The sequence below is a fragment of the Nelusetta ayraudi genome, unplaced genomic scaffold (genome assembly GCF_046127955.1).
Source record: "Nelusetta ayraudi isolate G7.1 ecotype Tasmania unplaced genomic scaffold, CSIRO-AGI_Nayr_v1 ptg000002l, whole genome shotgun sequence".
Taxonomy (NCBI): domain Eukaryota; kingdom Metazoa; phylum Chordata; class Actinopteri; order Tetraodontiformes; family Monacanthidae; genus Nelusetta; species Nelusetta ayraudi.
Genome location: NW_027466052.1, coordinates 5,636 through 20,000, shown reverse-complemented (window position 1 = coordinate 20,000; position 14,365 = coordinate 5,636). Strand labels below are relative to the sequence as shown.

Genomic DNA, 14,365 nt, shown 5'->3' with positions numbered 1-14,365 from the left:
GTTGTAATAGCTTCACCTTTAACAAGCACGTAAAGCGCGGCGGCCGCTTTCTTTGTCCGAAGGCCGTGGAGCCGATTGGCTTTGCGGTTTGATCGCTCGAGTCGCCGAAGTCACTTGAACGCGCGTCGTCGGCCGGCTCCTCCCACCCAAAAAAACATTTTCACGGCGATGAAACCGCGAAAGCGCGTGCTGACAGTTGTTGGGCTGTGTGGGCTGATGTCGAACCTCCTGCACGCCGACGTCCGTCAAACGCTGCCGGAGCTGCTGCCGGGTATTTTTAATTCGCGCGGCGGCGACACGACACGACAAATGAAAGCGGCTGCCGTTTTTTTTTTTTTCTTTTTTCTTTTTTTTTTTTGGTCCCTTTGTGCTCGGCTCCCTCACCCTCTACTTAACGCGCCTTTTAGACGCCGCACTCCCGACTGTCAGCACATCACAGGCTCCCTTAACCAGGCCGGCACGCGCAAGGCCGACGGTGACACCCGCCCCCCCCCCTCCACCGCCGTCACCTCAGATTATGCTGCTGTCAACACATTGCCAGGTTGTCGTCAGTCATTCCAGATTCATATTTTCGGGAGTTGGGTGGGTGGAGGGTGGAGGGTGGGGGGGGCGGCGATTGCGTTGATAACACGCTGCCGTTTCACTAGACTGTGCATCATCGTTTTTTTTTTTTTTCTCTCTCTCTCTCTCTCTCTCCCCCCACCGGCGGAGGGCGGGGTCAAAGCCGTTATCACCCTATCATATCTCTGACAGCTACCTGTCAAAATCGGGTCGCGGGAAATAGATGTGCGGAGATGCGGCGATGCTGACGCAGCCGAATCCGCCTGCCTCCGTCTCCCTCGGCCTGCCTTCTGTCTCATTTCGCATTGTTAATTTCTCCCTCTTTTTTTCTCCTCCTTCTTCTTCTTTTTTCTTCAACCCAGAGTGATAAAAAAAAAAAGGAAAAACTGGGGGGGGGGGGTTGTATCTCAGGACCGCGGCCCGCGTCTGAAGAAAAGCTTGCGAGCCGTCAGCGTTCTGCGCGGTAGGAGGAGGAGGAGGAAGAGGAGGAGGAGGAGGAGGAGGAAGGGGGGAGGAAAACGTCCGCCAACCCCGTTTTGAGGCGTTTAACTTTGTGCGCCGTCCCGCTTGGGAGGGGGAGGGAGGAAGAAAAGAAAAAAAGAAAGGAACGGGACAATGAGAGGCAGGCAGAGTGAAAGAAAAGAAAAGAAAAGAAAAGAAAAGAAAAAGATGAAAAAAAGTGTGTTGCTGTCACACGTGTGTCTGTATCTGGCTTGGGGAGGGTGTTGCTGGCTGGAAGTGGCACTCAGCTCACCTTCCGTGTGTCTTCCTCCGCAGATGTCGGGGAGGACGCGGCCGGCAAAGCGGCCGGGAGCGTCCAGCCGGCGCTGCCCCAGCAGCACCGCGAGCGCAGCCAGGGCTCGTCCTCCAAGGACTGCCCCTACTGCGGCAAGTCCTTCCGCACCTCCCACCACCTCAAGGTCCACCTGCGGATACACACAGGTCAGTAAGTGGCTCGGCGCTTGCCACGTCTCCGCCAATGAAACATTTATCGTCGCTCATGCAAAATTCACAGGCGCCGCTCGCACTGACGCTCCTGCTGGGGGTTCGCTCGACATATTGGTTTATGAGTTTTTGGCCTAATCAGATATTGGAGGCTTGTCTCGCCTCTCGCGTGATAGATATGCGGCGCATTAATTGATTCTGTATTAGCCTCGCAGTATCTCTTTTTTTTTTTTTTTTTACTGTTATTTTACGTAAATTCTACGACAGGGTTGTAAAAATACACCGATTAAAATGAAGCAAAACGACTAGAGTCAGGGCGGCACCACGAGAAGTCAGTGATCTCAGCTCGTTAGCGACACATGCTGTCATTCTCACCTGCATCTTTGCCCTGTTTGGTTCACAACGTCAGACCCCCCCCCCCAACAAAAAAAACCTTCGCTGGAACAAACAAAGTCATTTACAAGTAGGAATATGTGTTTCCAAACAATGTCCCTCATTGTTTTTATGGCCTTATTATTCACTTTCTTCATACTCATCATTTCATTGAGCTCTAATTAACACAACAAGGGTTCAGTGTCCTCCCATTACATCACTCAGAGGCAATTTCACACTCTCTAACTCTGAATAACTTTGTGGCAAAACAAAGACGGTCTGTCCACAGATCGGAGGTGTGCGTGACAGCGAGGATGTTGCGGATAGATTTATCTTTTTTTCTTTTTAATTGTTCTCCAATCGGGCAACTCGACCCAAACTCAGCCCATGCTTCCCCAACAACCCCCCCCCCCCCCCCCCGCCAACCGGGCTTCCTGTCACACACTGTCCGCTGCTATCTGGCATGCGGCTGAGGCCTCAGTCAGTCACATGATGTGGACTGTGGACAGCCGCCAGGGTCCCTGCACTCTGCAAAGTACAAACGCCCCTCTGACTATCCCAAAAAAAAAAAAAGAAGAAAAAAAAAAAAGTCGCAATTGGATCGTGCAGAGGTCACACCGCGACTCAGGACAGCCGCGCTCGAAGTGAGTGGCTGCTGCCTGTAAACACGGTCGAGATGGTATTAGTAAATAGTATAGTTGGGATATGTTGGAATCCTAATGTTCAGTCTTGGTAATGACAGTGATTTCTAACTCTTGATTGTTGCAATTTCGGGAATTTTGTTATGATTGTGGTTGTAAAGAATAACAAAATTCAGCCAAAATATGTCGGGGGGTGAGGGGGAGGCGGGGGGGGTCAACCTTCATTCTGTGGCATCAACCTTGTGATTAACAGAAAATATCCACTACAGTATGTCTTGTTGTTTGTGCTTAGCTTTGCCCTTCCAAATCCACTACTACTAGCACTACTACTACTGCGATTTATTCACATTATCCCTCTTCGTTATGTATAGACTTTATCCCGCAGTAAACATTCAGCTTTTATACGTCCAAGCATTTGTCCCTTATTGGTCTGCATTGGAACGCCCTACTAAAGTTGTCCAAGGACTCCTGCGCTTTTTAATGCGCCCTAAAATTGCATGTTTGAAGTAAATGGGAACCAACTTGCATTGTCACCACAGTTACAACTTAAATGTCCATCGTGTACATGCACACTGCATTTTGCTGCACCCTCAAGAATCAAGAGCGCCATCACCGAAATGATACATTTGTGGTGAAACCCTGGAATTCAGTCGGGAGAAAAACAGCTTTGATGAGTTTGCATCTTTCTCTGCTGTTGTTTTCCGTCTTCTACTTTCTGGCGGGTGACACCGGTGGGTGTCTGCTCGTACAATCAGTGTGATCATTACTGCAGACAGACTGCTTGCAAATTATTTGCGGTATCATTAACAAATACTAAATTCTCGATCTAACTCAGGCTGAAAAGTGGCCCATTTGAGTCTTACTCTTTCAGAGTCGACAGATATTGTTGCACTGAAGATATGTCCTTGAAATGTAAGTGCAGTCAGGAAACAATCAGGGTTAATGTCAGTTTGTGGGAGTGAATCCTGGTCCGGTGGTGGGAGACCATGAATTATGTCTCTCGGTAAGGATGCCCGTGTGGGCCATATTTCATCGTGGAGGAAGCGCAGATCTTCACCTAGGACTGCCGTTCAACCAAGTGGCAAAAGGCACACAGATGCCCGAGCCCATCTAATTTCATTTCCACAGTATGTTTTGGATTTAACCATCCATATGTCAAAAAGACAATAAAGTTAAAGGCTCAGACTTGGAGGCACGAGTGGGAGAGGCTCGCGAGGATGTTGTTCTTTTTGGAAGGAATGTTTCTCTGGATATTAGCCCATGTAAGCACGGCTGCACTCCTTAGCTTGTGGCCAGGGCTTGATGCATCCCCAACATGTGGCCTTTAAATCATCCTCATAACCTAATCACACCCGCTCCACAGTGACATCCTGATTACATCGACGAGATGACTTTTGCAGGGGGCTCGAGAACCTCGATGTGCTCTTGTGACAATAGACAGAAATTCACAGATGACAGCCGCGCTCCCCCTTCATCCTAATGCAATGCGAGTGGCACAATGGAGTTTCTGCCGAGGCGGCATTGTGCAACGCCACGCGGAGATTAATGAGCAGCTAACAGCGGCTTGAAAGGAATGAAGTGACTTTAAATTCCTCCAAAAGTTAAAGAGCTAATGTTACAGTATTAATTTCCTCTTGAACCGTGAGTGGGAAAATATCCATTAGCAAAATTAACCACAGTTTTCTAGGTAGCTAACATTGTGCGACTGCGGTGCTGCAGTGTGGGGCCACAGCTAATGAACACACTGCAGAGGGTGATATTTCATTATACAAATTAATGCTCACATTTTAATGGGAAAGTCACATAATGAATCTAGGCTTCAGTGACAGCAATTAGAGGCCCAGATTGTCCCCTTCTGGACAAGGCACTATTTAGCAGTAAGCAGCTGTGTGTAAAAAATAAAAAGGTCCTCGCTCTTGACAATCGCCGCACATAACTTCAGGCAGAGTCGCATAACCAATAAGAGTCCCTGCTCACCTTTAAATGAGGAGAGAGAGCGGGGAGACAAAGAAGAAAGAGGGAAAAGGGAGAGGCAGGACTTGGCCATGTCACTTAACCTTAACCTAACCTTGTAATCAGGATGAATCAACAGGGACCTGTGATCTTTCTCTCCATCCCTCACAGCCTGCTTGCCTCCAACTCCTTCCCCTCCCTATATATCACACCCCCCTCCCCTCGCTTCCCTTTTTTTTTTTTTTAATTAAGTATCGTTTTTTTTTTTTTTTTTCTTTGACGCTCTCTGTTAACAGGAAGACACTGCCCCCTCTCTATGTATGTGCATAGTCTATGCATATCCCATATGATTTGTTTCTCTACTTCACTTAGAGCTATAATCCCTGCTGCATTAACATCAACTTACCGCTAACCTCTTACTTAAAGGATAAGGCTCGCAAATAATATATCTTTATTGTGAACAAATCCCATGAAAAGACGAGAAAAAAATACGAGCAGAAATTGTCCCTAGCAGCAAGTCTGGGACTTATGTGCCATCACTGGCCTTAAAGAGTGCCTCTATTCTTTACGGCATAGATTCAACTAGATTCAACGACCTTCAACTAGACAACATTGTCTGAGAGATTTTGACCCATTGCATTTGGCCCATGCCGTTGCTTTAGATTTGCCGTCTGCACGTCCATCATGGCAATCCCTGGTTAGACTATGTCTCTAAAAGTGCTTTGTTGGATCAGGATCTGGTGTCTGCGAAGGCCATTTGGGTATAATCAACTCATTGTCCTGTCCGAGCTACCAGTTTGAGATGATTTTGAGATTTAGCCATCAGAGGATCTGCTACTGTCTGCAGAATGCTAATTCGAGTGGAGAGGATCCACACCCACACGTCCACACACAGCTAGGCCATAGCTGTTTCTTGACAGGCGTATCCCTGGGTCTGGTTCAAGGTGTTTGGCGACGGTCTCCTGCACACCACCGTTGTTAACAAGTGGTTACCGCAGTTGTTGGTGCTTGTCACTGTTTCCAAGCCACTCTGACCATTCTCCTCTGACCTGCGGCATCAACCGCGTGAGAGCTGCAGGTCAGAGGGTTTCATGTCTTTTTTCCACGCTTTGCTCTTGAGACGGCGGTGTGAAAATGTCAGGAGAGCGTCAGTTTCGTAGGTATCGAATGTTTGCGTGAGTGAGTTGTTGTTGTTGCCCGGCTCACCAGATAAAATGGCCACTGACTGTGTTGGACTCCTGTGAAAACAGAGCTCCATTGTGGCCCGAGCAGCACTGAAAAACACATCAGTGAGGCACAGTGTTGCACCGGGTGACACGTTAATTCATTACAATGACCGCAGTGTTTGTAATATATTTTGAGCTAATCCCACGTACACTGTCCTGCTGCTGTGACTGCTCACTGGAGCACTAAATGTGTATTAATCCGCAGCTAAAAAGAGTCCAAAGCAAATGTGCTGTTCACTTCAGTTTAAGTAACATTTGGCAAAAAAAACACGTTGCCCATTTGTAATATGCCCTGATATAATAAGTTATTACAGAAGTACAGGGGAAAAGCAACTTTTTATAAATGGATTTGCTAATGCGAATACAGAGTTGCATGGTGGCATACTTTGAATGTGCAGTGCAAAAGGCTGGGGTCACATCAACATATATGCTTCAAGTGTTGTAAAACAGCATTTATGGATTATTTTGTATTTTTAGGGTTAAAATATCCACATATCCTATATCATCGAAGCCACTTTAAATGGCTTGCACAGGTCCGGGTTATTTATCCATCCTTGTTTCTATAGCATTGTAACAAGACAGCACATCCACATACTGAGGGGAGGCACACTACCATTGCATACAAGCAGCAAGGGTTGGTTATAGACAAAGGCTCTAGTTTTTAGCCACAGAATCTTCTTTGACATCAACAGTTTTTGTCACTCAGCCAGGGAAAGAAAGAAAGAAAGAAAGAAAGAAAGAAAGAAAGAAAGAAAGGAAACCCAACATTGTCCAGCAGAACCAAGAAAGGACAACAGGGCAGAACTTTAACGTTCTATTTTTAGATCCCAAACAGCAATTTTCTGGCTTTGTGGCGGCAGCGATCTGTCATGTGGCTGGGAGGTTGTGCTGTTTGCGCTGATATCAATTAAAAGTGGATTAACGGGTACATAATGACCTTTAGCAGTAAATTGTGTGTAATGTTGCAAGGCAGGATACAGTATATTCCCCAGATGTCACACCAGGCCCCTGACGTATGATGGAGCAGATGTCTTAACCAGTCCAAATGGCCCTCGAAGACACACACACACACACACACACACACACACACACACACACACACACACACACAGACACATACACACACACAGGCTCAAGCCTACAAGCATGCATAAACATGTGTTCACGCACATTCCAAATGGTGCACACACTCACATGCAGATACATAAACAGGACCTGATGTAGGAGATGTGCTGTTAGGCTTTCTCATGCAATTGCAATATATCTTAAAATGTTTCATATAAATGAAAAGCCCAAAGAAACTGGGCCCCTTTTTTAAATGTAGTACTATTATTTAAATGCAGTAATAATTGTATTGCTATTTATTTTAGCGCTTTGCTTTCTTTGTCAGCCTGAAAGAACAAGTGCTCAACCTACAGTACCCTCGGCTTTTCCCATTTCAGACATGTAAATGGTGCATTACTCTTTAACCCCTTAACACACGCACGCACGCACGCACACACATGCACACATTAACAACCTCTTATGGCAGGGGGATCAGATCAGTCTAATTTCTGTCTAATTTGGCTTCTAGAATATCATTTTGTCCAGTTAGAGGAATTGAGAATGATCATTTGCATCAGGGACGTTTCCTTATTAAATCAGCACTGAGCCTCTGTTCAGCAGCTCACAGGAGAAGCACTTATTGGGTTAAAAGCTCATCTAGTACGGTTTATTTTAAATATACTCTATGCCTCATAGCCACTCTAGCATAAAAGAAAAGATATCAAATCGCTGTCTTTCTATCTATAGTCAGGGCTATCTGTCTCTCTGCATGCCCCCCCACCCCCTCCCACCGCTTTGTGACTCTCATTCTTTCTTCCCTCTTCAACATTTCCACCTTCAATTTTCTTTTGTATGCCCTCCTAGCTGTTTCTCTCCTGTGTCAATATTGTATTGAGTTGGTGTTTGTGGCCCCGTATTTGAGAACTCTGCAGTAGGTCTGCAGATCACAGAGTCTTTTTCTGGAATGGTGCCCTCTAAATAATGATAAATTACTTGAGCAGTATGCCATTTGCTAATTATATCCATGATTTACTACACAGCCCGACTTAAATCATTCAAACCAGCCTTGCGTAACAATGCCGTTTTTTTTTTCATAAAATGGTTTCCATATGTATAATCTAAACATTTTATGGCCGCATATATTTATAAAATGTGCAGACGCACAAAAAAACAACTTAAAGCCTCCTTCCTCTCCTTCTCTCTTTCCACCGATCCATCCTCCCTTTTCACACAGTCACTGTTATCCCCCCACCCCAACCAAATTTCCACCCTGGGAACTTTTTATGTATATGTTTAAAAAGAAATCAAGCTTAGCACCCCCGCCCCCCTCCACACCACCGCTCCTCTCTGTTCATTGTTTAATGAATCCAAATCTGGCTCAGACTCCAAGCCCATTATAATTGCTTGCAGGATGTGTTCTATTTCAACACAAGTATCATTCCAATGGTAGATCCACTTCTGGAATAATACAGAGTAATGCTGGTGTGATACCATTATCAGGAATATTCATGAATATGGATGTGCAGTATAAATAAATATATGTAAATGTTGCGCGACAGATTCACCCTTTCTCGTGCCATTGTATAAATCTCTTTGATCTGTTCTGTCTCGTAGTGAGTTACATTGTTCTTAAGCTCAGTGCCGTACTCACACAAGTGTGTGCATCACACCAAATGTGATGGTTTCAAAATCCCTTAATGTTTGCATGCTGTGGTATTCACTCAATTTTGCTTTTGGGGCATCATAGTGTGTCATCTGGAGCGGCGGAGATTGTAGGCATAGCGGCTGAGACGTCGTCTTTAAGAAAAACAAATAGGGAATTCCCCCCCACCCCCGCCCCCACCCAAAAGGAAAAAAAAAAATCGCACCCTTATTGCCAGGGAAAAGAACTGACAGCAAACAAGGCCACATGTGCGGGCTCACACGCTGACAAGGACGGAGACGCAGGAGCAGAAAGCGAGCCGCACCCTCCGCCTCAGCCCGTACTTGTACAAACAGAGATAGCATCGAGACAGTTTTGTTGTCAGTTGGAAATATTATCTCTGCTAGTGGACTGAAAGCACCATATGGTGAAATGTTTTTTTATGGTGTTGATGTGAGTGATGGCTCACTTGGCGGGCCGGGATCGACCCACATTCAAGCGGCTCCTGTGCACCCCCACCTTCATCCAAAACCACGCACGCGCATACGCGCACGCACGCACACGCACGCGCACACGCACACGCACACGCACATACAAGCAACAACACATGTGCACTTCAGTATATCAGAGTCAGTGTGTGGAATAGTCAGTGCAAGATCACGCTTTTTTTTTTTGCTTTGCTGTTTTTAATGGGTTTGATTTTTTTTTTGTTATATATCTATTTCCTATTATGTCCCTTTCAGCTTTTCTACAATTTGTTTATTCCAATTTTATTTTCTTTGACTTTATCTTTTTCTTTAAATTAGTTGGAAATTGTGTGTGTTGTGGTATCAACCGCAAAGCCGGGCAACTGCAAAATATCTTCTGCATTAGTTAATGACATGCATATCTTTTTTGTGAGCTCTGCTCATTTGACCTAATTTTCTTTGTTCAGGGAGGTTACATGACCCTAGGGTCCACATTCCCTGCTCCAATAAATAGATTTTGATATCCAGTCAGTCTAATAATCAGGTTAATTATACACTGTTTTCTCTGTCTTTCCCCTTCTGTTTCTATGTCTTTTCCTTTGCCTCTCAGGAGAGAAACCCTATCGGTGCCCTCATTGTGACTACGCTGGCACCCAGTCTGCCAGTCTGAAATACCACCTGGAGCGCCACCACCGTGAGCGCCAAAATGGCTCCACCACCTCAGGCCCCTCCTCTGGCCACAACTCAGCTTCTGATCACAAGGAAGATCACGGTAAAGGTTCCGGTGGTGGCATCTTCGCCCGACCTGACGTCCTCCGCAGTGTCTTCAAAGGTATGCCCCCCAACCTCGACTTCAGGGCCGGCCCATTGCTTCCGCACCAGTGGGCGTCGGCGAGCATGATGTCTGCACATGACCGGGAGCGCGAGCGGGCAGACCGCCGTTTCGAATCAGCCTCCGCAGCGGAGAACATGAAGGCAGCTGATGTCCCGTCCCCACTGGTTTCAGCTGCGAATGATGGCTTCTCTGACCTGAGCAGGGCTTACCAAAGCATGATGGGCAATGGAGTCCACTTCCAAGGTTCTCTGCAGGCCTTCATGGACAGCTTTGTCCTCAGTTCTATGAAGAAAGATCTGAAGGACAACCAGAGTCCAGTCCAGATCCCGGCCCATGGCTACCATGACAACGGAGAGCCCAAGGCAAAGAGGCCAGTCATGGCTGATCAAGAAAGAGAAGATAAAACTGAAGCCAAACAGAGCTCAGCACCTGGTAAACCTGGTTCCCAGTATGAACCACTTGATTTGTCAGTGTCAGTCCGGCCTGAGTCTGCATCTGGGTCTCTCCCTGGCTCTTCAGTAACCATCCATGACAATGTGGCCTGGCACGGTTGCCTCTTTTGCTCTTTCTCCACCTCTTCATTGGAGCTGATGGCTCTGCACCTCCAAGCCAACCATCTTGGCAAGACTCACCCACAGAGATCCGACACAGGCAAGGAGCCCCAAGAAGAGTCCTCTCCGACCACCTCCACCATTCACTCAGCCAACACCAAGAACCCCCTTGTGGCACTTCACAAAGATGGAGACACAGACGGAGAGAAAAATCAGAGCAGCTGGACCAACCACATTGATCAGCCCTACAATCCTTTCCAAAGTGATTTCTACCGGAGGTTCGGTGGCTTGTATGATGGCTCCCCCAGAGCTATCCAGAACCTGCAAGGGTATGTAGGTGAAGAAGAGAGCCTCAATCTGCCCAGACAGAATTTTGTAGAGCCACCGTCAGCTGCAGACGACCAGGTTGTTGAAAGAGGATCGTGTGCAGATGCAGAAGAGGACCAAGACAGATCTGACGATGAGGTTGCAAAAGTCGTGGGGCACAGTACCAGTGAGACACCTTCAACCACCCCCAAGAGGCAAACACAGCCGAACAACTCTGACAGAGAGGATGACGAGGCAGAGGTGGCAGAGGAGGAAAGGGTGAATAACGGGCAAATGGACATAGAGGCAGAAGAAGATGATATCCAACCTTCACACCATCTCCAAAACCACCCTTTGCAACTCCATGATGAACCTCCCCTGACCCCAAGGAGTGGCACTGGTTTGGTGGCATCCTCTTCTGCTATGAAGCCACTTCCTATGGTGCCCCAGTCCAAGAACCAAGCCCTGGTGCTAGAGAAGCAGTGGCAGCAAAACATGGGCCTTGTGTCCCATGGAGGTCCTCCAGGACTCTTGAAGGCTGAGCAGCAGACCCACATGGAGCAGCAGATGAACATGCTGTCTGTCCTCCGAGCCTACAGCAATGACAACCATCCCGCTTACAATGGCCTTGGAGGTGGAGGAGCAACCCCAGGGGGCATGAAGAGGCAGGAAGCACCTGGTGAGTGCATTTAACCCTAACTGGCGCTTTAAATGCTGTAGACCACAACAGTCTACTCAGAAACGCCCACTCCAGGCGAAAGCCACACACATCACATGTCATGAATACAAACACAAATTCAATTGAACAAATGCGGCATAGATATAAACGGCATACACACGAGAAAATCATATATTTTATTTATATGTATTTTTCTGACACCCACAAAGAAATCCCAGACACTCACTGAAGGCCTTGAGATTGGCTCTGAAGTGATTTCAGCCTTATTTCAAGCAAGTTTAGAAGCCATCAGCCCAGCGACTAGCAACAGATTAATCTTTATTACACGTTTATATTACTGGGAGTGCGGTGCAACCCTGCCGCTCCCCAGCATGGAGGGAATAACCCGAGATGAGTCAGAGCAGGACCTCAGCTCCCCGTGCCACCTTCTTCACATGTCTCTTAACTATCTTAGCTCTCATAAAGCCGGCTCCCAAAAGCCCATTACTTTATAAGACTCGTCGATCTGTGACCCTGTGAAAAATGAACTGTCAACTTTCATGATTCTGCTAAGGTTACAGCCGCTCCTTCACACTGAAAGGGAAGTGCATTTGTTTCCCCTCTTTTCTCCAATTTTTTGCTATACTGTTTTTTAGTTGTGGACTGAACTGGTGGAGGAGTGCTACCAGTGTTAAAATGAAACAGCTAGTATTTAGCTAAGGAAATTCCAATTATAAAGGAATGGTTGTAAGAATTAAGAATTTGATTGGGAAAATTAGTTCTAGTTTGAAAATTTCCAGCAACAATTCGAAAACATCTGAATCTATAATAAATGTCCAATATTTGATTTTAACTTTTAAAGTATCAGTGAATAGTATCATTAACATAAATGTACATTAGATGGTATTCTGAAATTCTAGAGCACATGCTTACAGTCATCATCTACGTCATCTACATTGAAGTAGCAATTAATGCAAATGATTGCCGTTATTGAAGCAGTGCAGCCTCATTTAGTTTAGTTTTTTCCCCAAATCTTTCCATCTCTTTCCATTTAACTAAATATCACCTATTGTCTTGACACCACACTTTGTATATCTCGTGTTTTAGATGTATTTGATCTATAAACAAAAAAAAAAAATGCTGGATGTTCAATCTATATGCAAAAGTCTCTACGTACTGTCTCATTAGAAAGTCTGTAACGCAAGCTATGTAGCCTGGGCACTTCCCTTGCAAGTTGGAATAGTTGACCTTTAAAAGCCGAAGAATTCTCTGTATTCAGGATACAGTATTTTCATTGAAAAAAAATTGAAAAAGACTGTACATGTTATTATTCATCATTATATTATCATTATACATACATGCAGCTATGAATATATATGTATATATATATATGTATGTATATATATATATATGTATATATATATATATATATATATATATATATATATATATATATATATATATATATATATATATATATATATATATATATACATATATATATATATATATATATATGTATATATATATATATATATATATATATATCATGACAGACTTTACAGTTGCAGTATGGTCTCTATCTGTGTCACTACTGTGTAACTTAACAATAGTATGTTTGCCATAACAATAATTTGGTTCATTTTTTCACATTAGTACTGTTTTCAATGTACAATTGTGTTTGGGAAAACAGCCCCGACTGAAGCCAATCAAACACAAACAGGTCTAAATGTGTGTGTAAAATGAACATGGACAAAGTAAGTAGCATTGAATAAAATTTCAAAATCTAGTTTCATTTTATTTATTTTTTTCTTTCAAAAAGTAACTTCAGAAAGAGTCCTGCCAGGCGCTGCTGTATTACACGTCAGATGAGAAAAATGGCCACCCTTTATTTCATGGTAAAATGCACTTCTTACACCGTCGCTCTTTATGCAGCCACTTGTAAACCCCTCGTGTTGTGGGTGGCGGCGCCGGCGGTGGAGGGCGAGGAGGGATGGGCGGCGTGAAGAGCGGCAGCCGCCCCGCATTCCGCCGCTACTCAGCGGGGCGGGGGGTAGCGAAAGACGAACGCAAAACTCAATTCAGACCTGGCAAAATGTGATTATCTGGAGTGGGTTTGCATTAGGTTTGTATGCAAATACGGCATAAATCATTAATATCGAAATTCTCCCCTGAATCTGCGCGAGCCGTTGCGGGGCACGCGCTGCACGTCTGGAGTGGCCGTCTCTTCATTAGTATGCCCAGAGGAGGCGGGGAAAAGGGCTACAATGCGCATGAATCTACTTGCACTCTGACACGCAACTGATAGACACTTAAAATACCCGTCCGTGCACGCACACACACACACACACACACACACACACACACAGACAGAAACACGAACAAGCACACCACACCACAAACGCCCACGTATTCACGCCTACGTCTTCCTAGACCACACCTCCCGAAATTGGCCCCCGGAATTAGATTTATCAATAAATGTCATTAACAGCAACGTCGGGCCCGAGGTCTCTGTAATCAGACGAGGTATCCGGTTACTTTGGTGGGGGCTGGCTGCGTAAAGATTGATATGAACCCGCGCCGTCCGCTGCGCCGTGGATGCGCTTAACGCGATCGATACTTGGCTGCAGCCGAGACCTATCTATAGCCGCGCATTATCAAACATGAAGCATTACATTATTCAAACAGCGGCCGGACACGCCACGACGGCTCGGGAGCGTTGCTCCTCACGTCGCTCCCGCTAGCATTACCTCAACACCCCCACGACCGAGCCTCCCTCCTAAGCCCCTCGTTTGTGTCATTTATTAAACGTGAAAGGTGGGAGGGACGCCAGGATGGTTGGGATGGGCGGGCCCGAGGGGAAGAGTTGATGAGCGAAAGTGCCATGAGGTTGTTTTTTTTTTTTTTTTTTTTTTTTTTTCAAAGGAGAAAAATGGCAGCAACCAAAACACTTCTCACAATTTGAATAGTGGGCCACATAAACAGGTAGTTAGCAGACTGGGGTGAGGAAGAAAAGAGAGGGTGGCGGCGTATTCACACATCAAATAGAGTCATTATTTCCAATTTACAGGTAGTTTTCATCAGGAGTGCTGCTGTTTTGTCCACGAATGTAGCTGATAAACCTCCTCGAAGGGACCCAACCTTCATGTTATAAGGAGAAGTGA

General features: G+C 45.6%; 1 protein-coding gene across 3 annotated transcripts in view; it reads left to right on the top strand.

Moving 5' to 3' along the window:
* Positions 1–12,571, top strand: part of znf536 (zinc finger protein 536) — a 103,189-nt gene extending 90,618 nt beyond the window's left edge. For all 3 annotated transcript variants that reach the window (XM_076029871.1, XM_076029713.1, XM_076029795.1), the window contains 2 exons: positions 1,339–1,503; positions 9,462–12,571. In XM_076029871.1, coding sequence (XP_075885986.1) covers positions 1,339–1,503; positions 9,462–11,236 — 1,940 coding nt within the window. In that variant the 3' untranslated portion in view covers positions 11,237–12,571. The remainder of the gene's footprint in view (positions 1–1,338; positions 1,504–9,461) is intronic.
* The last annotated feature ends 1,794 nt before the right edge of the window (positions 12,572–14,365 follow it).